The sequence below is a fragment of the Andrographis paniculata genome, unplaced genomic scaffold, assembly GCF_009805555.1.
Source record: "Andrographis paniculata isolate CXL003 unplaced genomic scaffold, ASM980555v1 Contig64END, whole genome shotgun sequence".
NCBI classification, from domain to species: Eukaryota; Viridiplantae; Streptophyta; class Magnoliopsida; order Lamiales; family Acanthaceae; genus Andrographis; species Andrographis paniculata.
Window position 1 is genome coordinate 795,022 of NW_026137600.1, and position 25,667 is coordinate 820,688.

The 25,667-nt window shown below is 29.4% G+C and overlaps 1 protein-coding gene across 1 annotated transcript; it reads right to left on the bottom strand.

The window, feature by feature from the left end:
• Nucleotides 1–736: 736 nt before the first annotated feature.
• On the bottom strand, nt 737–8,531 carry LOC127261806 (protein PHYLLO, chloroplastic). The gene is made up of 26 exons (XM_051290210.1): nt 8,334–8,531; nt 8,068–8,259; nt 7,257–7,474; nt 7,061–7,178; nt 6,862–6,978; nt 6,693–6,776; nt 6,537–6,596; nt 6,382–6,453; nt 6,185–6,295; nt 5,919–6,113; nt 5,746–5,844; nt 5,112–5,675; nt 4,807–5,031; nt 4,431–4,730; nt 4,286–4,353; nt 4,040–4,198; nt 3,840–3,965; nt 3,629–3,760; nt 3,427–3,544; nt 3,205–3,360; nt 2,714–3,118; nt 2,506–2,649; nt 1,979–2,425; nt 1,459–1,910; nt 1,260–1,367; nt 737–1,168 (listed from the first exon to the last, which is right to left on the bottom strand). Exons 1-26 carry the CDS (start codon nt 8,481–8,483, stop codon nt 913–915), a joined length of 5,076 nt encoding a protein of 1,691 aa, XP_051146167.1. The 5' UTR covers nt 8,484–8,531; the 3' UTR covers nt 737–912.
• Between the last annotated feature and the right edge of the window lie 17,136 nt (nt 8,532–25,667).

The window sequence follows — 25,667 nt, forward strand, 5'->3', positions numbered from 1 at the left end:
ATATAATTGTAATTTTAATAAAATATAAGGATATTTTGGTATTAGTGTGTGATTAGTTTTACTAAAATATATATAAAAAAATACTTAATAGTGAGACGAACCAAAATGATAAAAATAATACTCCCTCCGTCTCAAAAGAATTGTCTTATTTTTCCATTTTCATCCGTCCCAAAACAATTATCTTATTTTTTTATTTAGTAACTGTGGTCCCCACTTTATAACAAAATTATTCCTATTTTTTCAAACTATCCATAATTATTACTCTAATCTATATTATAAAACCCTTCAAAAGCAAGGGCATTATAGTCTTTTACATTATATTTTATATCAACTTTCAATTAAATACTATTATTCATTAATTCCGATGCCAACTCCCAAAAAGATATTTCTTCTGGGACGGAGAAAGTATTTTGAGTTGGGACAGATGGAAGTATATGTTAGTAGGTACAATTTTACTTTATATTAGACTAATTACTTAGCTTATTTAATTTGTAATTGTATGTATTATATACCTAAATACGTCTAAAGGACATTACCTAAAGAATAAATCACATTAAAATTGTGTGAATAAGTAAGGTCAAAATCGTGCTACACTTTCTTGACACATCATTTCTTGATAATTTTTTTCCAATAATAACCTCAATCAATCAATTAAATTGAGCCTTTTGTGTGAGCTCTCTCACACATATATTTATATGATTGTCCAATTTTTTAAAATTATTGGAGATCATTAAAATAAACTAAATTAAATTGTAGAATTATCAATATAAGTAAACAAAAACAAATAAATTTAAAGTGAAAAGTAATTATTACAGTGAAAAATCGATCCTATGTTGTTTGTTTGCATCAATCAAATTATTCATTCCCTACACTCTCTCTATATATAAATATATATATATATAGAATTATTAATTACGTCAGCGACACAAAAGAAGAAGAAGGTGATGACGACGAGGATGACGTCCTAATAAATTGACTAACAGCACTTATAACCCCAAGAGGATTCTCAACATGTACTGCATGCCCCGCCGCCGGGATCTCCACCACCGCCGCCGGCGCCGGCGCCGCCGCCTGAATTTCGCGAGCAATGGCTTTAAACTTGGAGTCTTTTTCTCCTACTATGATATGAAGAGGAACTTTTCTATGCTTTAGATCTTCCCATAATGATCTGACCCAATCAACAAATATTAATTTCATCGAATTCGATCGAACAAAACATATTGAAGTTTTTAAAATGATCGAAAGAAATCGAAACTTACGGTTGCCTCCCGACGCTCATGTCGGAGAGAACTTTGCCAAGAGTGCACAAATCCGTCGACCGTAAACGGGTCGACGCTATTTGCTTGAATCTCGGATGGATTCTGAAGCTGCGTATGAATAAAATGTGATGTTTTGAATATAAAATATATATATTTTTTTAATCGTAATACTTATTTTGAATAAGCTTAAGTTTGTTACCTTGTCCATAGCTCGTCGGCGTACCAAGCGTCAAGGAAAAATTCGATGCCGTTGGAGACGAGAGCGTTGGCTCGGAAGTCGTCTTTGGCCCTTCGAAGCGTTCTCGCATTCTCGTCCGCTAACCCGGGGCTTCCGGAAACAATCACAGCTCGTTCGATCTTGTCACCGTGTTTTAGCGATGTGTAGAGGGCGATCCTCGCTCCCATCGAGTATCCGACGAGCGTAACTTTCCCGGGAATATTGTTCAACACTTGACGCAAGATATCGGTCATCGTTTCGATCTTCAGATTCGGCTGCTCCGAGACGTTCCCATTCTGATTTCGCAATGTCGATTGACCGTGGCCGGGGAGGTCGACGGCGATGCATCGAGTGGATCCCGAGACGGCCTTCATGACGGGAAGCCAGTCTCGACTGTTTCCGAGGAATCCGTGGAGGAACACAACCGCACTTCCCTGTAATTACGATATTGAATCAATCGAAAGAGCTTGAGACGACATTTTATTACGCTAACGTTACTTACGTCGAGGCTTTCGCCCGTCTCGAGCACATTGATGGAAAACGAGGCGCCTTCGACGTCGACCGGGACTTGATATTCGTTCACTTGTTCATCAGCTGAGGCTCGAACAACCACGTCGGGATTTACTCGATATTTCTGGAGAAAATTGCCAGCATCGGTAGCGTCTGCCTCGACCGAGCTGTGGGCTGGATTGTTTCGAATGTTCAGAGGCTCGTTCGTCGTTTGTTCGTCGAACCACTTGTAGGTTCCGAATCCATGAGCTACGTTCGACTCCAGATTCTGCATCTCGACGCTTTGCATGTCCAGAAAACGAGCGAACTGAATGTAGGCAGACAAACCGAGCGTACTTTCAAACGCGGCGCTTATAACCGTCATCTTCCCACGCTGCTGAGCCCATCGCGCGATTATCGTTGCATTCTCGAAGCCTCCAACGACACCCGGTTTTATAACCTGAAACGATCGTAATGCATTGAGTTCGACGAATCGAGAAAACGAGTTTATACGACGCGCCGAGATTATGAAATGCTTACGACAGCAGCGATCCCCGAATGGTTGTATTTCTCGAGCGCCTGAAGAGGATTCTCTCGGATAGAGTTTACGGTCTCATCCAAAGCCACTGGTAAGCCCGTCTCTAAGCAGAACTTCACTATATCATCTTCCATTTTCACCGGCTCCTAAGAATATCGGCGAACATAAAAAACATACGAGGGAGAAAAGATCGTATATATAGGAATGTACCTCGATATACTGCAGTCGACAGTCTTTAACCCCATCGGCGAATTTAACAGCTTCGTGGTAAGTCCATTTCCTATTTGAGTCTGCGCGAAGGACAATGCCGTCTCCGACGCTCTTTCTCACCTCTTTAATCACGGCAATATCTTCCTCCGGATTGTCTCTGCGCGCCACTTTTATCTTTATGGTGTTAAACCCCTCTGCAACGAGTGTCGACGCAAGGAAAGCTGTTTCTGCTGGGCTGCCGTAAGAGTCGATAAGAGCACAAATTTGAACAGCATTCGATGTCCCGGATGGATCTTCTTTCCCGGGACTAAGTATGTTTAATAAACTAGTTCCGTGTTTGCTAGCGAGTGCGCTGAGGAGCGCTGTCTCGAGCCCACATCGAACGCTGGGGAAAAGTGAATTGGGCTGCAGGGAGTTGGAGACGTTAATGTTAACGAAAGTGACGCAAATTAGCTGAGCTAGAACATGAATAAAGTTCGAATAGGATTTACCGGGATTCCTAAAACACTCCATATCCATGACGAAATCGAGCCATTCAACAACGGAAGGATGTTGCTGATCTTTGTTCCTTCTATAGCATGTACGAGGAACCGAAGCTGCTCTTCCACGTCGCGCAAATTCTCGTCGTGGATCTCGAGAGGTGCAACCTGTTTGATCGTTAACGTTAGAAACACGGTTTATGTTTTTCACCGAAATATTAAGCTTAAACTAACCTCTCCATGTCCGATACTTCCATCTTCGAGAGACACACTTATAACAAAACCTTCTCTAAAGGAAGGGGTATCGTTCGACCTTCTAGAAGCCGAAGTAGGCGCAGCATTTAGCCGAACCCTGTCAGAAGACGAATAAAAAGAAGGTACTGTTATCGAAGAAATAACGACAGCATCAATTTCTTGGCTGGCTGGGAAAGTTTACCTGTACTGCGAATACTCCATTTTTCTGATTTCGTAATGCATCTCGCCTTGAGAGGTCGGATTCGACGCTGTAAGCTTGGAGAGTATGGTTAAAGCGTTGTTCGATGCTTGGAGCGTAAAACTCCTCAAGTCGCTGAAGAAAGATATAACAGGGAGAAGGTAACAATAGCACAGCGTTTCAAAAAAAAAAGAGTTTCCGGGAGATGGACTACCTGTGGAATTCGACGTTCGTATCAATGCCACTCTCGACTTCCACAACGCAGTCGACATCTTCTCTCTGAGACGCGAACAGTGCGTCGTGCAAGTCATTTTTGGACTGGACATGTATATGCTTCACGCTGCACGGACAGTAGTTGTAAGACTTCAATTGCTAATTAAAACACAGAGGTTTAAGGTGAACTGATGTTCTTACCCGTGCGCCTCACAAAGATTCCGGATCGAAACATTATGAGTCGTATAGAAAAACTTGTCGAGTATACTTCTATCGGTGATGTTGGCAACTGGTAGTTGGCTAAAGATTGCGCCGCCGTGATTGTTGACGACAACGATGACCATCGGTTTGCGCCGTGTCCTTTCAACGAGGAAAAATCGACGACGTATAACTCTACTTGATCAAAACAAGACTCGAAACGTATAAAGAACGGAAAAAAATCAATACCGTTGGCTGAGCAGAGACAATCCGTTGGTATCGTGCAAAAATGAAACGTCTCCCAGCACCATCAGCACCTGGAAATCGAAGAGAATCCGATCATCATATAAGTACTCGGAGTGCATTTACCAATTATACACAAGGAACTACATACCCGTTTGTTCGAGCCAGCTGCGAAGCCGATTGCAGTGCTTATCAAGCCGTCAATGCCACTGGCACCTCGGTTACCGGTGACTTGCACGTAATGACACAATAAACCCGCGCTGTGCATCAGAGACGCGCTGTGCGTCGATGGCACCCAGTTATTTGCATACATGTCCGAGTCGCGTACTGGCATGCTGTTTCCGAAAAATACAGCAGATCCGCAGCGAATGGCTTCGGAGAGTTTACGTGCAACGTAAGGTTCGGTCAGCGATTGCTCTGAGCTGATCAAGAAGGATGATTCCCAGGCAGCCTAAGAGATACCGGAATTATAAACAAAATTAATATCGAATACGTAGAAGAATAAAAAGGTAAACGTCGTAGCGTACCATCATGTCCAATCCGCGAATGAATTCCCTCCAATTCTTGCACGCATACGGCGAAGAAGATTTAATCAAGAACTCGCTGAACTTAGTGATGCTGCTATGGATTCTATGCGACATGATGTTCGAAGGATCATGACGGCCGGGATGGTCGTCAACCATAATGTATGTGCAAGGAGTGCACTGATCAATCATCTGAGCGATTCGCCTCCCTGTTATCCGGCTTCCCATCTGGTTTTTCGAGCGAAGGCATGGCTTTATCTGTCTCTCGATTACGGGATAGTATAAAAGATGTAAGGAATAGAATGTACCTGTATGATCACATCGGCCTTCATCCAACTTCTGAAAGACTCCGACATCAGCAGCTGATCGATCTGATCTACGAACAGTATATCCTTTTCATCAAGAAACGATGACAGGTATTTCCTCAGTCGCAAACCTGATTGAATATCGACAACTACCGGCCACAGCAAATGTTTTGCAAGCAGAAGCGCTGCCCACATGTCGTCCTCTTTGTGAATCGAACCGAGTACTAGTACTCCGTGTTTCGCACCTTGTACCAGCTTCAAAACCTCGGCTATTTGCCCTTGTAGATCGCCATTTTCAAAGGAGCTCTGTAATGGGACGTAGCTGGTAAACGGTTTAGCATTCGACAACCAAACGTCTAATCCGCTTACACAGCTACGATTCCACTTTTTCGTACTGTTTGCCAGTGGTTCCCGGAAGGGGCAGTTGACATGTATAGGACCATTTGGTGAAGACATAGCTTTAAACACAGCTGAGTCGATTGTCGTAAGAACCAGTCTTGCTGAAACCTCGTCGGTTGGAGGAGGTAGACTGAAGAAGTGCCGCGCGAATATTCCGAAATGATTGATCTGAAAGTAAAAACCATTGTTAATCTACAAGCAAAGAAAACTCTTGTCGAAATGTTGCACCATTACTTGCCTGATTGATCGCTTGGTTTGCGCCCACATCAACGAGGTCGGGAGGTCGATCAGCTGAAAGAACAAGCATAGGAACGAAATTTTGGCTGGCTTCCACAACCTGCATATTAAGAAACTATTAGAGAAACTGAAATGATTAAAAATCGACATGCGAAGCAGTTCATCACGACTTACGGCTGGAAAAAGATTTGAAACAGCTGTGCCGGATGAGGTTATAACGACTGCTGGCTTCTGAGAGCCTTTGGCGTATCCAAGAGCGTGAAATGCGAGGGATCGTTCATCGATGCATGCAATACAAGTCGTGCGCGGGTGGCTAGCAGCAGCGACTGTCAAGGGAGATGATCTTGATCCTGGCGCGACACAAAAGTACTGAAAAATGAAACAATTAGAAGAGTCGAATGGGAAACAGGGCCAAGAATGTATGCGGTAGGTAGCCTCACTGTGAGGCCAAGACGAACACATTCTTCGACTATAAGAGACGCCCACAAAGCATTGACGTTGGGACAATCTTGAGTGAAATACTTGGCTAGATTGATCTCGTCTTTCTGATGCTGGAGAATAAATAAACGAAACAAAAAATGATCCCTCGAAAGAAAACGTACAAAACTGTTATTTGCTTGCGAACCAATTCCCTTACCATGTTATTTGCGATCGATAGAGTCTGTGAAAGCCTGGCGGAGAACTGGCTGCAACAAGACGAAGCATCTCTCTGTTGCAATATAGGGCAGTAGAAGAAATCAACCAAGTTTATTATACTGAATATTAAGAAACAATCGGAATCGAAGAAAATACCATTTCCAGGGATCTCGCGTCGAGTTGCTTCCCTTCGAGTAGGAGAGAATTCACACGTACCTATGAACAACATCGAAGAAAAATGGTGAAAACATGTGAAAAAGAAAATGATCCTGCAGTAATTCTTTACTTCAATAGCTGGTAGTTCGTATTTACCATTTGCTTGTGTTCTTCGGTGTTGTTGGACTTTAGAAGGGCAGATTGAATCAGTTCGCTACCATCGACACAGGAATATCTAGCCTGGAAGACAAACAAGTTCACATGAAGTTGTCGAATATCTGCAACAATTGAGGCACAGAATAAACTTCGATTTTGAGTACATTACCTGATCAAAAGTGCGCTCGAATGTTTGGACTGCTTCAGAAAAGCTACACAATGACGAGTCATCCCACGCAATGGTGGCGATCAAGAAAGTGATATCGTCGAATTCATCCAGCTCAATCTACAGGAAAAAAACGATAATTCAATTCTTGAATCGAGCATAACTTTACCTCAAAATCCTACATTAATAATGAGTATCTCACCTGGGGAATGAAAAGGTGAAACGAACCTCTCCGATGCTTCATAGTTGTTAGCTTCGGATCAAACTCGACGTCCGTGAAACCATAAGCCTTCGAAGATGTTGATTCCGCCTGTAGAAATCTGCAAAAGAACAATCACAAAATTCACATAAAAACAATCGAATGGAATGGAACACAGAAACAGCATTGATTCGGATACCTTTGGAGTGAATTTAATTCTCCCGAAGCATCGGAAGATGACCCCTTGAAGTTAACAGCGGATCCCATACCGAAAACTCCCCTGGTTCTTCCCAACGAAAGGGACTTAAACGACGGACTATCCTTCTCATTCGACAAGAAAAACAGAGGAAATATGTCGGATGCCTCCGGCTGGCAGCAATACCAATTCAAGGCCTTTGCACTCGGAGGCACTGCAACCTACAAGTTCGACCCGACAAAACTCAATTCTTTTACAGCTATGGTGAGATTCAAATACAGTTTCAGAATCCAATAAAGCTCGATTCCTTTACAATAATGGTGAAGGTTAAAATACAGTTTCAGAATCCAACAAAGCTCCATTCATCTTACAACAATGGTGAAGATTCAAATACAGTTTCAGGATCCAACAAAGCTCGATTCATTTTACCACAATGGAGAAGATTCAAATACAATTTCAGAATCCAAAAAGCCTCGACTCATTTTACCACAATGGAGAAGATTCAAATACAGTTTCAGAATCCAAAACACCACGAGTCATTTTACCACAATTATGAATATTCAATACAGTTTCAGAATCCAACGAAGCTAGGCCATCTCCGTAAACCAGAAAGGATTACTTCACAACATGATCAACATATATAAATAAGAACTTTAAAACTAGGCATCCAAAAATCTCTGTTGGTCTCTTACACTAATGCCGAACTGATGAATTAACAGTATAACTCAAAACCTAACCCTAGATTCAGGTAAATTGGGGGAATGATTCTCCACGAAAATCCAAGCAATTGAAATTCAATTCAGAGCCTACATACCTGAAATCTGTACATTCCACTCGAAGAAGGAGGAGGATTCGATTTCAGCTCCTCCACAGCCTCCTTAACCCTCTCCAATCCATGCTCCAAGCTCAACACAGGCGGCAAATTACGCGTGATGCAAGTGTTCACCAGCAATGCAGCTTCCTCGCCTTCCAGGACTGCGTCCTTCCCCATTGAACTCCTCACGGCCTGCGCAGATCACAAATATGAGAAAAAAAAATCAAATTACGGAAAATTCAACGCCATAGTTGGAGCTCCGAGACCTTTGAAATCGGATTTTGGCGGCAACTAAAGCTCATAAAACGTGGTCGTGAAAATTGAGCGCGCTTGGTGACTGTGATTATCGTCTTGTTGTGGAACTGGTGGGCGATGGCGGGGACCGAGAATTGAGCGTAGAGAGTGAAAGACTCCATTGTCAATGGCAAACGGAGTGAACCGAAGCTCAGCTGCAAGGAAGGAAGGTTATGTGTAATGGAGTTATATATATATACACGTACGGAAGAAGAAGAATTACACTGTTATAATTATAATATTAATTATTCCTATATTAGGAAATTATTATATTAGGAAAGTAAAATAATGTTTGTAGGACGACTATAAATAAAAATGGATTATTTTGGTAAGAAGGAGAGAGTAAATTATATCATAAAAAATAATTAAATTAATTAATATTTTTATTTTATTTTATACTCTATTTGTTAATTATTATTAAATAAATAAAATTCTAATTTGGTGAGTAGATCAATTTCGTCATACGGGAAAAATATTTTTTTTTAAATAAAAAAAAATAATAAAAAGATATATATCAAGTTGGGGAAGATAATTTTAATTAATTTTTGGCTGATCTGTTGAGACTGTCTGTTTCGACAAACACGTATGGAACTTTCGATAGTGTATGAAACCTCATTTAGACGATCATTCATTAACAATATAAATAACATTATATTTTTTTATTAATATAATACTCCCCTGTCCCAAACACCCTGCAATATTTTCTTTTTGACATGTCCTAAACACCCTGCAACATTTCCAAAATACTCCCTCCGTCCCAGATACCATGTCTGCTACACGGTAGACACGGTATTTTAGTAGGGGTGTAATTAGTAGATAATTAAGAATGTATTAGTGAAAATAATTATCCTATAATATAAATAATTATAAATTAAGATTAAGATAACTAATTAGTTTAATTAAAATTTAAAAAAATAAAAATTTAAAATTTAAAATGAGATTAAAGTGTGTAATTATTTTCCAAAAAATGAAAGTGACATGGTATATGGGACGGACAGAAACGGCAATGTGGACATGGTATCTGAGACGGAAAGAATAGGAAATAATTAATTGTACTTAATCTCTACTCTACACTTTATCCCCCACACCATCTAAATAAATAAAATAAAATATATATTTCTCTTTCCGTCATATCACCTAATTTCTAAAATTATGCTGCTTAATACTACCCACTTAAAAACCCGTGTTAAAAGCAAATGTTACACCTTATTTAGGACGGATGAAGTATTATATAAATGTAAGTGTTTATATATATATATATATATTGTTGAAAATGAATGTTTTGACCTGAGGTATTAAAAATTATGTAAAGATATAAAAATAATAAATGTACTGTAGTGTATTAATATTTTTGAAAAAATGTACGGAAAAATATAGAAAGAAGTAGATACTCTCTCTATTTTATAATTTCTTTTTTCAATTTACGGTAGATATAAAAATTTAAATAAAGTATTATTAATCTAAATAACCTATAATTAATAGATGTATTGTTAAAAATAATTATTATATAGTGTAAATAATTATAAATTAAAGTTAATATAACCAAATAATTTAATTGAAATTAAAAAAATATTAATTATAAAAATTAAAATAAATTGTGAGTAAAATTTGTCTATTTGTGTATTTATTGGAATATATTTATATTTAATTTTATAAATATATTTACTATTTTTTTTATTCTTATAGGATTTCTTATACTTTAAATAAAAAAAAAATTAAAAAGAAAATTCAACAATCCTGTAAAATAAACATACCTATAAATTATTTATTTTATTTTATATAATTAAATTTTATTATTAATATAAATATATTAATTAAATTTAATGAGGTTCAACACATGTGCTCGATATTTCATTCAACATGTGATCACCTCTGTTGTTCTTTTAGTATTTCAAATTTAAATCAATATTATGAATTTTGCTCAGTTTTAATAAATATATAATAATTTTTTTCACAAACATCACATCAAAATATTATTTAAAAAAAACTAAAATAAATATCTTATTTCAAATAATTTTAAACCACAACTAAACAAAATTTATAATATAAATTTTTTTTATAAAAAATACAACTACAAATCATATTTTTCTAGCACTTTTTCAATTCATCAAATTAGTTCATTACATTTTTTCATAATATTTTATCTTCGGAAATTTTTATAATAGCATAGATAAAAAAAATTTAAAAAATAGTTATCATTTGATGATATTTTAGTATTAGTATGAAATCACTATTATTGAAATATGAAAATTACATATTATGGTAAAAATAAATGAAAATGACAAAATACACATTATTGAAACGAATAAAGCATTTGAATATATTTATAAATATTATTGTATACTTTATCATTTCAAAATAGTATCGATATTTACTATTTTTCAAATGACAATAACTATTTAAAAATCATGCAAATTATTCTTCAAAATATATATTAGTATAGATAATGTAAAATACCAACAAAAATAACTATATAAACTTTTTTTTAGTAACAATAATAACATTTACGGTGTGTTCATGGTATATTTTTAAATAAATATATTTTTATATTAGGGGGTGTTTGGCAAATAGCTTATTGAACAACTTTTAGTTTTTTGACCAGTCAAAAAGCTAATTTAGGTATTTGGTAAATTAACTTTTTGGAATAGCTTTTTGGACAAAAAAAACTATTTTTTGAAAAGCTAACTTACCCAGCGTTTTGAAATAGTTTTTTCTGTAAAATTTTTTTTATTCATTATATGCCCTTAAAAATTTATTATACATTTTACACAAATAAATATATTTTGTTTATTTATTAATTATATTAGAATATTTTATTATATTATAGTTTTACTTTTATAAATTTAAAATAATTAATATTTACATAAAAATTATTTTAATTGTAAAATATATAAATTTATTAAAATCAACATAAAATAAAAAATATAAATATTAATAATTTATTTTTTTTATTAAAATTACATTATATAAATTTTATACTAAAAATAAATTAAATAAATTAAATTTATTGAAAATTATAAATATAATGAACTAATCGATAACTCACACAATAAATATATACACGAAAAATTTATTATTTTATATTTTACATCATTTTCAATAAAAAAAAACTATTTATATATTTTAATAAAAATATATAATTTTCTAAATCTAACTGTAATAAAAATAAATACTTTTATAACACTTTTACAATTTTCAATAACTAATAACAAAATTTTTTAAATATTCTAAACTCAAAAGAACACAATTGAATATATATTAGAAACAAGAATAAAATAGAAGTATCCTCAATTGTCATTTTACGTATAAATCGCTAATATCAAACAGTTGTTTTACCAAACATGTTAATACAAACCGCTAATCGAATCAGCTAGTCAAACCAGCTAATTGAATCAGCTAACAGCTTGCCAAACACGCCCTAGATGTAAAGAATCGTATTAATTATATAAAAATAATTTTTTGTATTGAATTATTAACTTTTTCGAAGTAAATAGAATATATATATTATATAAGTTGTATTAATATATATAGTATTATATATATATATTTATAATACTTATGAAAAATCACGACACACGAAAATAAATTGGACGAAAAAATTCTTAATAATTGTATACATATTTTTGAATATATATATATATATATAATATTAGGTAAAAGACATAATATATAAAATTAATATACAAATAAAGTAATAAAAAAGTAATTTATCATTAATTCGTATATAGCATATATACGATTACGCACTAGTATAGTACTCTCTCAGTCCCAAACATCCTGCAACACTTTTTTTTGGCATGTCCCAAATATCATGCGATATTTTCAAAATAGAAATAATTAATTATACTTAATCTCTATCTCACACTTTATCCTCTCATATTATCTAAATAAACTAATAAAATATATATTTCTCTCTTTATTATCACGTCACTTAATTTCTAAATTATCCTACTTAATACTACTCATCAAAAAACCCGTGTCAAAAGTAAATGTTGCACCTTATTTGGGACTAAGGATGTATATATTAAGTATAAGTAATTTGATTTAAAATATAACGTACGAGTCATAAATTTATGATATTAATTCAAAATCGTATTAAAAAAATAATAGAAAAATACTCTTTAAATTTTTTTTATCAAATAATTTATTGGTCTATTTTTAAAGTAATGATTTAATTTTTGAATTAAAAAATATTGGTAATTTAATTATTTTTAATAATATTTAATTGTATAAAGATATTTTTATGTTTATTAAAAAAAATTGTATGTAATTATGTGGTTATAAATTAATATATAAAAATAAAAGTATTATTCCCTCTGTTCCACGTGCCATGTTTAGGTTGTCGTTTCTGTCCTTCTCATATTCCATGTCACTTTCTTTTTTTAGAAAATAATTACACACTTTAATCTCATTTTAAACTTTTTAATTTTTGTTTAAATTTTAATTAAATTAATTAGTTATTTTAATCTTAATTTATAATTATTTATATTATAGGATAATTATTTTCACTAATACATTCTTAATTATCTACTAATTACATCTATACTAAAATACCGTATCTACAGTATAACAGACACGATATGTGGAACGAGTGGAGTATTATTTATAATGTTATTGATAGATAATAAAAGAAAAATATATATACTTTTGAATCATAGTTAAAAAAATAAAAGTATATAAATTTAGAGATAATGAGAAACTCTATCAAGAAAATTTATATCACATCATCAATCAATATCAATTAATGAATTATTATAATTTAAAATATATTTAAAACTCCAACACAATTTTTAATTAAAAATTTTCTAAACCAAAATAGTTAGCCTAAATGAAATTTAGAGTTGCCTAGACAGTTTCGAACTACTTTCTCCGTCTCATATCTATATATTCATTTACTTTTTGCACAGAATTTTAAAAATATTATGATAAAATAAAAATAAAGGTAAAAAGACTAAATTACCCCATTAGTATTGTATAATATAAAGATAATGACATTTGTGTAATATATTGTAAATTGGAACGGTATTTGTAATGTTAGGTAAATGGTATAATTACTAAAAAAAAATAAAATAGATAATTTATTATGGGACGGATCAAAATAAAAAAATGAATAAATTGTTAAGAGACGGACGAAGGATTACTAAAAAAAATTATAACAAATTTAGTAAATTATTCGAGAATATTATGTAAGCAACTAATAATGTACTATCCTTTTTCGGAATAATTATGTCATTATTCAGCTTTTTTTTTTTTTTTTTGTTAGCTAAATTTGTATATATATTCATGCTATAAAAAAATAAAATAGCATTTTAAAAATGAAAATTAATTACATAATCTTTTCAATCACTATTATTAACAAAATTATAATAGATTGTAATCTATTAGTATTTACGACGGAATTTCTCACGAAATAAATATTTTTGAAATTACATATAAAAATTAGATAATTTTATTCATCACAGTGTCATTATTTTTATATTAACAAATAATAATAACTAATTTATTATAATATTTTTACTTTACTTTTTACATATTTTATTTTTATATATTTTAGTATGTGTCTAACCAAATAAGCATAAAGATTTTGAATAAAAAAATATTATTTAATCCTGATTTTATATTGATAATTGCAACCTGAATTTAATAATAAAATTTAAATATAATAATAATTATTATTATTCATATACTTTACATAAAATAAAACATTTATTTTTTCTTTATTTTTTGTAATATGAATTGAAGAAATGATATTGTATATGTTCATTTTATATTTTTAAATGAATGTATTTTTTTATAGTATTAGATATGAAAAATGATACTGAGTAATATAAAATTAATATTTCCTTCGTCTCAAAAGAAAAGTGTCGTTTATTTTTTTAAAAAAAATTTAAATATTAATTTTTATATTAATATGTAACATAAATCAAGAGAAATTGATAAAAATATATTTATTGGTATACAAATATAATAAAATTATACGAATGTAAAAATATTTTTAATATTATTTACAATGATGTAAAAATATTTATTATTTTTTTGGTTGCTGATCTTTAAATATTAATTATTATATCAAAATATATTACAAATTAAGGAAATATGACAAAAATATTTTTATTAATGTCTTATAATACTAATATAATGACTTTTATAAAAAATTATATAAATATAATAATATTTTTTAATATTAAGTATAATAACACAAATAGTAAATGATTACAAGACTGATGAAGTATTTTATTTTGAATTATTAACTTTATATTAAATGTATATTTTATTTTTATATTATTATGAAAAATTGTATTAGTAAAAAAATAAGTTTGGTAACAAACATGTAATAGTAATAAGAAAAGTATAGTCCATTATTGACTTGGTTTTATTCGGGTAACCTTATTGGAATGTGACTAATTTCTCAATTTATTTAATTCCAAGATACGACAACACCAAATAATATTCGTGGTTAGAATAAATATATGAATAAATTCCACATAGGCTACTGATTTTGAATGATCACTATTTTTTAAAAAATAAAATAAAATAAATTAGGTTGTGTTTGGTACAGAAATGACATCAGAGAAATAAAATTGATATTATTTCTCTTGTTTGTTTGAGTAGAGAAATGGAATTTGAGAAATAAATTATTTTTATTTATCTCTCATATGCTATGCAGAGAAATTGGGAGAAATGATGTTACAGGATAATTTTTTAACTTTTTTACTAATTAATTTTTATAATTTTTTTAAAATTGTATTATTTCAATTTTACAAAAATCAAATTTAATTTATTGTTAAAGTATTTAATTTTTACGATCTTTTAAGAAATTGTATTAAAATATAATTTTAAAAAACATCGTATATAATTTATATTTTTTTAAAAAAAATCACCAAAAATATTTTTCATCAATTTTTATTCGTTAAAATTTATTTATTTTAATCCGGTTAACAGTTTATTCTTACTTATCATTCATATAATTGTATTTTTATTTTTATTTTTTTGTTATATTTTTTAATTGAATTCTCTGTTTTACCAAATAAAAAAATTAATTTTTATTCTGAACTCAATTTTATTTCTCTCTAATTTTATTCTCTACTCTTATTTATATGTAATTTTATTATTTGTTCCAAACCGCTCCTTAGTATCTTCTGATTTAATTAATTATTAGTATTATTTAAATGAATAAACCTAACACAGCTGATTTACCATTATTGACCAGCAAACAATGATTGACTAAACAGTTTGACTTATTACAAGACCTCCCGGGGTGGATAACGTCCATTTTTGTTGATCGTGTGTTATTTTAAGGGCATTTGCGCACGTCAGCATTAAATAAATAAAAATAAGAAATGCCGACGGACACGTTTCCATAGACGACAAGTATACCGTTTCTTCTATTTAGGACGTGTTCCGGTCGATTTTGATATAAATAGGTGTTGACGTAATATTTTAAATTAAATTTTAGTATAATATAAAAAATAAAAAGTATGTGTTTAATTTGATATTTTTTGGAATAAAAAAAAGATAAATAGTGTATTTAAAATCCAATTTCCCAAACAAACACACCCTAATTGTATAGATCGAGAGTCCGTCAACCTCTTGAGGTTTTGCCTGCCATGTATTGCATATTGAGATATTTTAGATATTTAATTTTAATTATTTAGATTTGAATTTATCGAGTTTGATTTATATTTGCCTATATATAGGTCATTTTATTTTGATGATCAATGAGACAATTTCATTATTTTTCCCAAAATTTTTTAACATGATATGAGAGCCTATTTTTCTGTATAAACCCACATTTATTCTGGTACATTCAATTTGGATTGTACCCGGAGATCTTATGATTTTGAAATTATGTATTTGCAATTCTGTCTCTTCCAAAGCGCGTTGCCACGTTAATAATAAATAAAAAAAAGTTGTCACTGTTAACTTATATTTTTTAAACTTAATAAGTACTTCCTCCGTCCTATTTTAATTGTTTTATTTATTTCTTTTATTTATCCGACTTCAATTGATACATTTTTATTTTTAATAAAATTTATTAAATTTATGCATACTTAACAAATATAAATCAATTTAATTAAGTTAATAACATATTACGTAACATAATACATTAGGTAGGATCACTCAAAATCCTTTTATTTTTATCTCTCATTAGTAAATAAATATTTTTAATAATATTTTAAAAAACTTCTACTTTTTCTATAAAATTAGTTATATTTTAATTATAAATTAATAAAGGTATATTTTTTATTTATTTGTATTATTAATTTTTTTTATTTTTTTACAGATATTCATATTACATATATTTTATCGAGATATAATATTTAAAACATTTAAATACATATTCTAAATTTATTTCAATCATATATATTAAAACAACAAATAACATACTCCCTTCGTCTCAATACAATAGTCTTGTTTACCATTTTTGTCCGTCCCAAAACGGTAGTCTCATTTCCATAAATAATCATATCACTATAAAATTATCTTTACTTTTTCATTATTATTACACAATTGCCACTACTTTTTACACTAATACACTCATAAGGGCAAAAAAGTCTTTTGCCCGTACTTTTTACCCACTACTAATATAATATCAATATTCCTTAAATCTCGTATCGAACACAATCCAGAATATAATTCTGGGACGGAAGGAGTATTACTTATATAAAAATACAATAAAATAATATCATAATTCAATATAATTTGATTTGAGACCGAGCAGAGTATTTTAATCTTTAAGATATTTATATATATTACAAAAATAAAAATCTTACATAAATTTTTCTGAGTATGTTTTACTGTGGAGGATTGCTTAAAATAAAAATATTACTCCATTCGTCCGAAATATTTTGGGCTTATTATTGTAAATACGAGAATTTAGGTAAAATATAATTAATAGAAAATTAAGAAATGTATTAATAAAAATAATTATTATTTAGTAAAAATAATTATAGATTAAGATTAAGATAAATAAATAGTTTAATTACAATTGAGAAAATTATAAAATTTAAAATGTAATTAAAGTGCATATTTATATTTTCAAAAATAAAAGAGACAAGTTGTATGAGACCGGCGAAAATAAAAAATAAAAAAAAATTATGTGGGACGGCGGGACTAATTGGCTAAGACAATTGTCAATTGTTAACAATGATGTAATCAAATTAGAAGTCAGTAATAAGTCACTCATAATATAGTAAAGAAATTGTACATGATTTAATTTATTGAGTATTTTATTATTATTATTATTATTATTATTATTATTATTATTATTATTATTTTAGTAATCAGTAATTATTTACTGAAAATTGAAATAAATAGTGGATAGGCATTTTTCACACTGCCTTTGTCCAAAAGTATGGTCTGAGGTAGTGAAGTGTCAAATGTCATCACTGTGTAAAAAATAAAAAATTGTAAAAAAATTGAAAACATTTTAAATTGAAAGTAACAGTAAATATAAAAATAAAAAAAAAATTAAATTGAGAGAGATAAATAATTAATTGTAATTAGTAATGCTGACGTGGCCATTAAAGTTAGCATGCGCCACGCCATCAAATTTAAAATATAATTTAATAGGATTACAATATAAATATCAAATTCCTAAATCCTAAACTATGATTGTACACATTTGTGTTGTTTTTAAGTCAATTATTCCGTAACTCCCGTTATGTTTATGTTAACTATCGTTAGTTTTCAAACGATAGGGGAAAAAAAAAAAAAAAAGAAAAAAACTCAAAATGTTTATAATAAAATTAAAATTGAATTTTTTTTTTTATATTATTATAAAAAATTGATTATTTTAGTTATACTGACACTTTTAAAATTATAAATATAAAAAAATTATAATGGAATAAAATATATACAATATATATTATTTTGTAGAAAATAAATTTTTTTATAATATATATAATTTATATATTTTATACTGTTGATGTATTTTTTCAATAATAAAAAGTAAAATTCGAAAATAGAAAAATATCTTCGAATTTGATATAATTAGTGTCTGAGATTAGGAATCTCTAAACACTAGAATACATAAATAAAATAGAAAAAATAAAACTAAAGACTGAAAAATAAAGTGGTGATCCCCAAAAGCAATTATTTTGAATTTGATGTCGATTGAAGATGAATAACAACGGATCCTTAAATAACCCCTTAAAGAAGCGGTTGAACCACCATTTGGTCGATTACAGCAACTGCTGTCAACCGTCCACCAAGTTGTCCTCTGTTGACATGTGTTGCAACTTCCTTCAACCGTTCGCCGGTTGCAACTTCCTCCAACCGCCACAGAACTGCCTCTCACGACTTGAACCGTCCCAGAAATGCCTTTCGTCCCACCTGTGCCACCCGACCAATCCAGAGACTAACTGGTCGCTAGACCAAACGATTCATTGGCCACCCCATCAAGCGACCACCATCTGGTCTCTTGTCTGACTGCGTATCGTCCCTCTCATTCTTCTTCGTCCGACCTCACTTGGCCCGAACTTCGCAACCGACCTCCATATCAGCCGACCTCCGTGTCGTCCGACTCAACCGACTGCGGACCGTCCGACCTGCTCAACCTACTTTGGACCATCCAACCTATTTAACCGACTGAGAACCAACCGACCGCGGATCAGCCGACTGAGAACCAACCAACCGTGGATCAACCGATGGCGAAACAACATCCTCTGGTCGCCTTATCTCCTTAGATGGAAGGCTGGTCCAACCGACTTCCTTTTGACTCTGCTACCATACCGTCTTACCTTGGTCCGTCCGTGGGCCAACCAACCAACTTACTTTGGTCGAACTGCAGACCAACCGACCAACTTCCTTTGGTCAGACTGCAAACCAACTGCTTATCCGACTGCGTACCATCTGATCTCCTTCTTCGCCCGACTTCCTCTTTCAAACGACCTCTGGCTGTTTAACTTATATTCAAACCCATCCAGAATCCTACTGCCATTATTAATTATTATTATTATTTTTGTGCTCAACATATACAAATTAATACACATTTATATTATTATGGGTCTGTTGTCTACGGTTTGACCGACCCAGATTGCAGCAAATTTGACTTTATTTTATTTTATTTTAAATTAAAATATATGTGTTTCTTTTGGTTGAGTTTGAGAAATTTTAGTTCGGGTTTGGTATTAAAATAATGTTTGATGAAATGTTTTGTGAGAGGAAAAAATGTATTTTTTTTATTTTTTTTTTTCAGAAAACACATAGTCCAAATAGTAAAATTTGATAAATTGGTGTAAAGAAACATATTTAGGGTGTGTTTGTTTGGAGGTTTAGATTTTGATTTGAGATTTGAATAGTAAAAAATTTGAATTTGAATAGTTGTATGATGTGATATAAATATGTGTTGATGTAATGTTTTGAATGTAAAATTGATTTTTAGTATAATGTAAAAAATAAAAAATAGGTATTTGATTCGATGTTTTTGCGAGAAAAAAAATGAGATGAATAGTGAATTTAAAATTCAATCCCCCAAACAAACGGGAAAAAATATATACAATATATATGTCATTTTGTAGAAAATAAAATTTTCTATAATAGAAATAAATAAAAATTTAAATATATATGTTGGGTATAATATAAATTCATAGTCAAATCATACAATATAAATTTTATCAATTAAATTTAAGATACATTTATATTATTTTATTCATTATCCATCAAATCAATACACATCAAAACTCTCAAAACCCCAACCAAACCTAAACACAAAAGAAACAACAAGATTCAAACTCATCCCAAAATTCAAATAAAAACCAAACTCAAACCCAAATTTTCCCAAACCTCCCTGAAGAAACGCACCCCTATATTTTATCACATCATTCAAATAATAATAATAATAAACAAATATATTTTTTCCCCTCTCATCACATTACTCAAATAATAATAATAATAATAATAATAATAAAACAAATATACTTTATTTTTTCCCTCTCATCACATCATTTAATTTTCAAATTATTTTATTTAATATTACCAACTTAAATTCTCTTGTCGAAGTCAAGCGCAGCATTGTATTTATAACGGATGGGGTACAATACAACAACAAAACATGACAATAATAAACATGACACATATTACCATTAATCTCAATAATATCACATATGTTAACTAATATATCGTTACAACACGCTATATGCTAAATGATATTTTATTCATTTCAAATATTATGTCACATTTACCGTAGACACGAGAATTTTAGAGTGATGCGATTAGTAAATAATAAAAAATGTATTAGTAAAAATAATTATAATACAATAAAAATAATTTCAAATTATGATTAAGATAATTAATTAGTATAACTAAAAAAAATTTAAAAAATTATAAATTATAAAATTTAAAATATGATTAAAATGTATAATTTATTTATTTTTAAATAACATTATATACGTGATGAAAATAGAAAGTATGATATAATATGCGGGACCTAGAGAGTATTGTTTATAGCCAAGGAGAAGAATATTTGATGCAATGGAAAACTTTTTTTTTTTGTCATGATACGAAAGTATGTCGCAAACTAATCATGTAAGTGAGAAATTTTCGCAATTTTAGTCTTCTGGCGCCGTAAATGCTTACGTGACACCCGCGTGACTCGCCAGAGAACACGTGTCCGCCAAGTGTTGCTGACCTGGCAAACACGTTGATTTTGTTTTTTAAATATTTTTTATAAAAATCTTACAATTTATTTATTTTTGTCTTTTTTGTAAAAACTAATTTTATTTTTTTTAAAAAAAACTAATTAAAAATTAATTGTCGCTGACTTAGAGGATACGTGTCCTCCGACGAGCCACATGAGTGCCACGTAGGCATCTCCGACGCTGAATAACTATAATTACAAAAAAAAATTCATTTACAAAACTAATTATACTTCAATTACAGATAAAAAAAAAATCAATTTACTCTTAATGCAAAAATCATTGCCTCGATGGAAAAGACCTAATCAAATGTGGAATAGCTCTTCCATTTTAATGTCGATGAACGTCTTGATTGGTCAAATGAGCCCTACATGATGGAGCTGTCTCGAGCCGATAGAAATTTTTGGAAATTTTTGTAAGTTTGGAAATTTAGAAAAAATAAAATGTTAAGTATTTAATTTGATATTTTGTGAGAGAAAAAAATAAATATATTTGACGTGATTTTTTTGAAAAATAAATAGTGAGAAATCAATAAAAATATGTTGTATAAACAAAAACCAATTTATAAATATATCACAATTATTTAAGCCCTTAAATTTATTTAACATTTTCTTTCACTTTATTAAATCATTAAAACACTTTTCAAAATATCCTATTTTATTGTTTGTTTCAAACAAATTTGTTTACCTACAAGAATATTTATATTTTTCTATATATATATATATAAAAAGAATAGGTGTACTTTAATATAATATACACACAAATTGCATCGTAGGTTAAATATTTTGTTAATTAGAGTATCTCTTATAGTCATTACCTCCGCCTCATTATGTCTTTTATCTCTGTCATCCACGTTATATCCACCTCAATATTCAAATTATTTCATTTATCTCATTTATAGTAAATCACCCTCAACTCATTACCTTTATTATTTTATAAATATACAATAATTTATTTATTTCTATATACTTTTATTATGTAATAATACATATAATCAATATATAAATAAATTATTTATCTATACATATTTTTATATATTTTTATTATCTAATAGTATTTTTATATAATAATATTTGAACTTTTAAATATTAATCTATATAAATTTAATAATTGAATATATAGGGAATAAATCAATATATATATATTAACTAAAAATAACATCAAAATAGTCATAATAATTAACAATATAATTTAAGAATTACTATTATTTTTATTTTCAAATCGTATCCAAATAATATATGCAGTAAGGTAGAAAAAAAAACAAGTAAATTTAAAATAAGATAGATAAAGTGTGAGAATTGATTAATGAATTTTAAATATATATAATTTATGTTAAATTTATAATTTAAAATTTTGAAATTTCAAAAAAATTTGGATAGTATTTAATATAATTATTATTATTATTTTTAATATTTGTTGAAGGTAACCGATTATTTAATAAATTTGGATAACTGTATTTCTTAGTAATGGGTTTTGTTATAGTAAAAACTGAAAAGACAATGATAAAGGTAATGAATAAGGTAACTGTAATATGCTCTTATTGACAAATAAGAATTTTGTATAAAATTTTTTTATATTAAAGTTATTAATTATGTGATAAATTAAATATAAAAAAGTTTAAACAAAAAAATAAAAATAAAATTACACCATGTCTCTATATTAAAATTTACCCTTTATTTTATAAAATAATAAATTATTATAATAATATATTCATTAAAATTTATTTCTAGTTCACATAAATATATATTTTTTTTAGACAAAGCAAAGTGTATTATTTTGTATTGCATAATTACAAACACAAGTGAATATAATATAGTGTAGAATTGGCCCATCAATCCAACACGGCCCAACCTAACTTTACATATAATTACGTGAAATAGTTAGTTTGTTTGTAAATATACTGATATTTGATATTCAAATCTAGCTAAACAAATATGTAAAATTGTGAATCCTATTTCAATATAAATTATTGATTAACTAAAAAATCAATTTTTTGAAAATATTTGCGTTATTTAATTCGAATCGAAAATATTTACAAATATTTCAAGCCGAATCAAACTAAACTATAAATGAATGATACAAAATATAAAAACAATTTTTACATATCTCCCTAATTCTATAATCAATTTTGTGAATAAAAAAAAATTCTTTGTTATTTTTGACATATGGACAAATATATTTTTCTTTTCTCTGTAGCAAATTTTCCTTTTCAAGTAGTCTGATGTTGCAGTAAGGTTGTCACTGCACCCTGCTGCAGTCTGAATCTATGGCTTGATCTTATTCATTGTGTCCAAACTTTAAATGTCCGCAAGAGTCAAATATGGTATTTTGGAGATGATCAGACTCGTGCAGATCCATCAATTTCTATGCTAAGGAAAATAAAGTGAAGTGTTTTCTTTCCCAGGTTTGCATGATATATACAACCAAAGGAGAAAATGTTTGGTGGTGAGTGATGTTTGAGAGCCAAAATATAGAGAGAGAAATTATTATGTGTGTGCTATCACTCTTCTCCTCATTTTCTCTATGTTTTGAATTGTTGTTTAACACGTAAATCTACCGGAGAGCTCGACGGAGACCGGAGATAATAGAGTTCCAACCGGAGAGGATGATCAAACTCTAAGCTGCTCTGCTATATGGCCGTTGTTAGTACGCGTTGTGACAACGTGAACCTGTGAAGGTATTTTCCTAAGGAGTTGTGGTTGTTTTTGTCCTTAATCAGGATTAGTGGAATATCTCCTGAATTGGTATCCTCGGATGTAGATTGGTTGATCATCGAACCGGGTCAACAAACACATTATTTCATTGTTGTTTTATGTTCTACATTGTCTTTCATTGTTATAACTATGAACCGCTCGCGCTTAGAGAGTTGACTCTTTAAAGTATTCGAATGTGTTTTGTTCGATAAATCACTTTCCTAACAAATTTCTTATTCATTCTCTATATTAATTTCATTTTTTCTGCTTTCTATTTTTACAAATTTATTCATTTACACTCCCTATTCACTTAAAAATCATATAATACCCTTATCTAATTTTTCCTATCATTTATTTATTTTTTTTTATCTATATTGTATGCACTAATTTTTATACTATAGGAATATTTTCTATTCATTAAAACGTAAAAAAATATATATATTACAACACTACAAATAATTATTGACAATAAAATTTGCGACATAAAATTACAGCAAATTAAATAATCTGAGTTTATGAATGAAACAAAATATTAACCATAAAATACCTTTCAAATCATAATATAAAATTAACAATTTCAGTCAATCAAAATGTGATTAAGGCAATAAAAAAAAAAAAAAAGAAAATCTTACAAAAGTATTTGTCGATCTATATTGAAATATCTAACATGAAGTCCAAAAATATGAATATTTATTTAATATATATATATATATATGTTTTCATATAAAAAGTACAAATAAAAATCAGATCCTTATTGAATTGGTGTAGTGTTACAAATTACAAAAGTATAAATAATATAATGAATAAATATTTTGAATACTCTATAAAAATATTATTATCTCTGTAAAAAGAAAAAATTAGAATTTATTTGAAAATATTCTATATTTTTCTCTCTTGTTTAAGAATGTTTTTTTTTTTTCCTCTTGTAAAAAACAATTAATACATTGTAACAAATCATACAAGTATTGTTCAGGCAGTAGGTAAATTAATTTTATATACAAAAGTTAATACACAAAAAAATAAATAAATAATACAAAGATATATATAACTCTTACATCATAATATAAAATATTTATGAAAAAATATTGATTTCAATTAGTTGTAATATAAATAATGTATAACGAACAAATAATTTGAATACTATGTAAAAATTAATCAGAGAAAAAATCAATTTTGGTCTAAATATAATAAAAATTTATTAATTTTGGTCTCAACATAAGAAACTTATCGATTTTAATCCCATTATATATAATTTTAACCAATTTTGGTCTCTTTAAAAACAATTTCAATTAATTTTGGTCCCTTTAAAAACAATTTCAATTAATTTTGGTCCCACCGTTAATTTTTAATGGAAATTGTTGGCATGGACATAACGGCAGTGACGCGACAGCTGATCTGAAAACTACACGACCATATACAATTATCCACGACCATGTTGTCACACGGCTATTTATATTCCAATGTATAATTATATATAACCATATTGTTATATGATCATGTACAATTATACACGGTCATATTGTTACATGGTCATGTATATTTCAATGTATAATTATACATGATCACGTTGTTATACGGTCATATATACGGTCGTGTATCTTTTTGTTTTGGTCTAAATTTTTTTTTTTTTATAAATACATTTTTTTTAGACAAAACATTTCAAGAGAATATATCTTATAAATTTTTATATTTGAATTAAAATTGATAAATTTTAATTATATTATGATTACTATTTATTTTGTCTATTTTAATTATATCAACTATTTTAAATTCAAAATAATTTTTTTTTAAAAAAATAATATAAAAAAAAAATTTTAATTAAAACAGAAATGTGCATGGCCATATTGTTTTCAAGTCAACTGCCACGACCTCCGTTATGTCCATATCGACAATTTCGATTAATTTTTTTAACTATAAAACCAAAATTGTTTTGAAATTATTTATAATGGGACCAAAATTATTATTATTATTTTTT

What these genes read in the sequence shown, in the direction of transcription:
- LOC127261806 (XM_051290210.1), bottom strand. Translation starts at nt 8,483, where the DNA reads ATGGAGTCTTTCACTCTCTACGCTCAATTCTCGGTCCCCGCCATCGCC. An exon ending in GTGTTCGTCTTGGCCTCACA is followed by an intron (nt 6,114 to 6,184) that starts GTGAGGCTACCT and finishes TTCATTTTTCAG; the next exon opens with TACTTTTGTGTCGCGCCAGG. An exon ending in AGGCCGATGTGATCATACAG is followed by an intron (nt 5,032 to 5,111) that starts GTACATTCTATT and finishes TCGAAAAACCAG; the next exon opens with ATGGGAAGCCGGATAACAGG.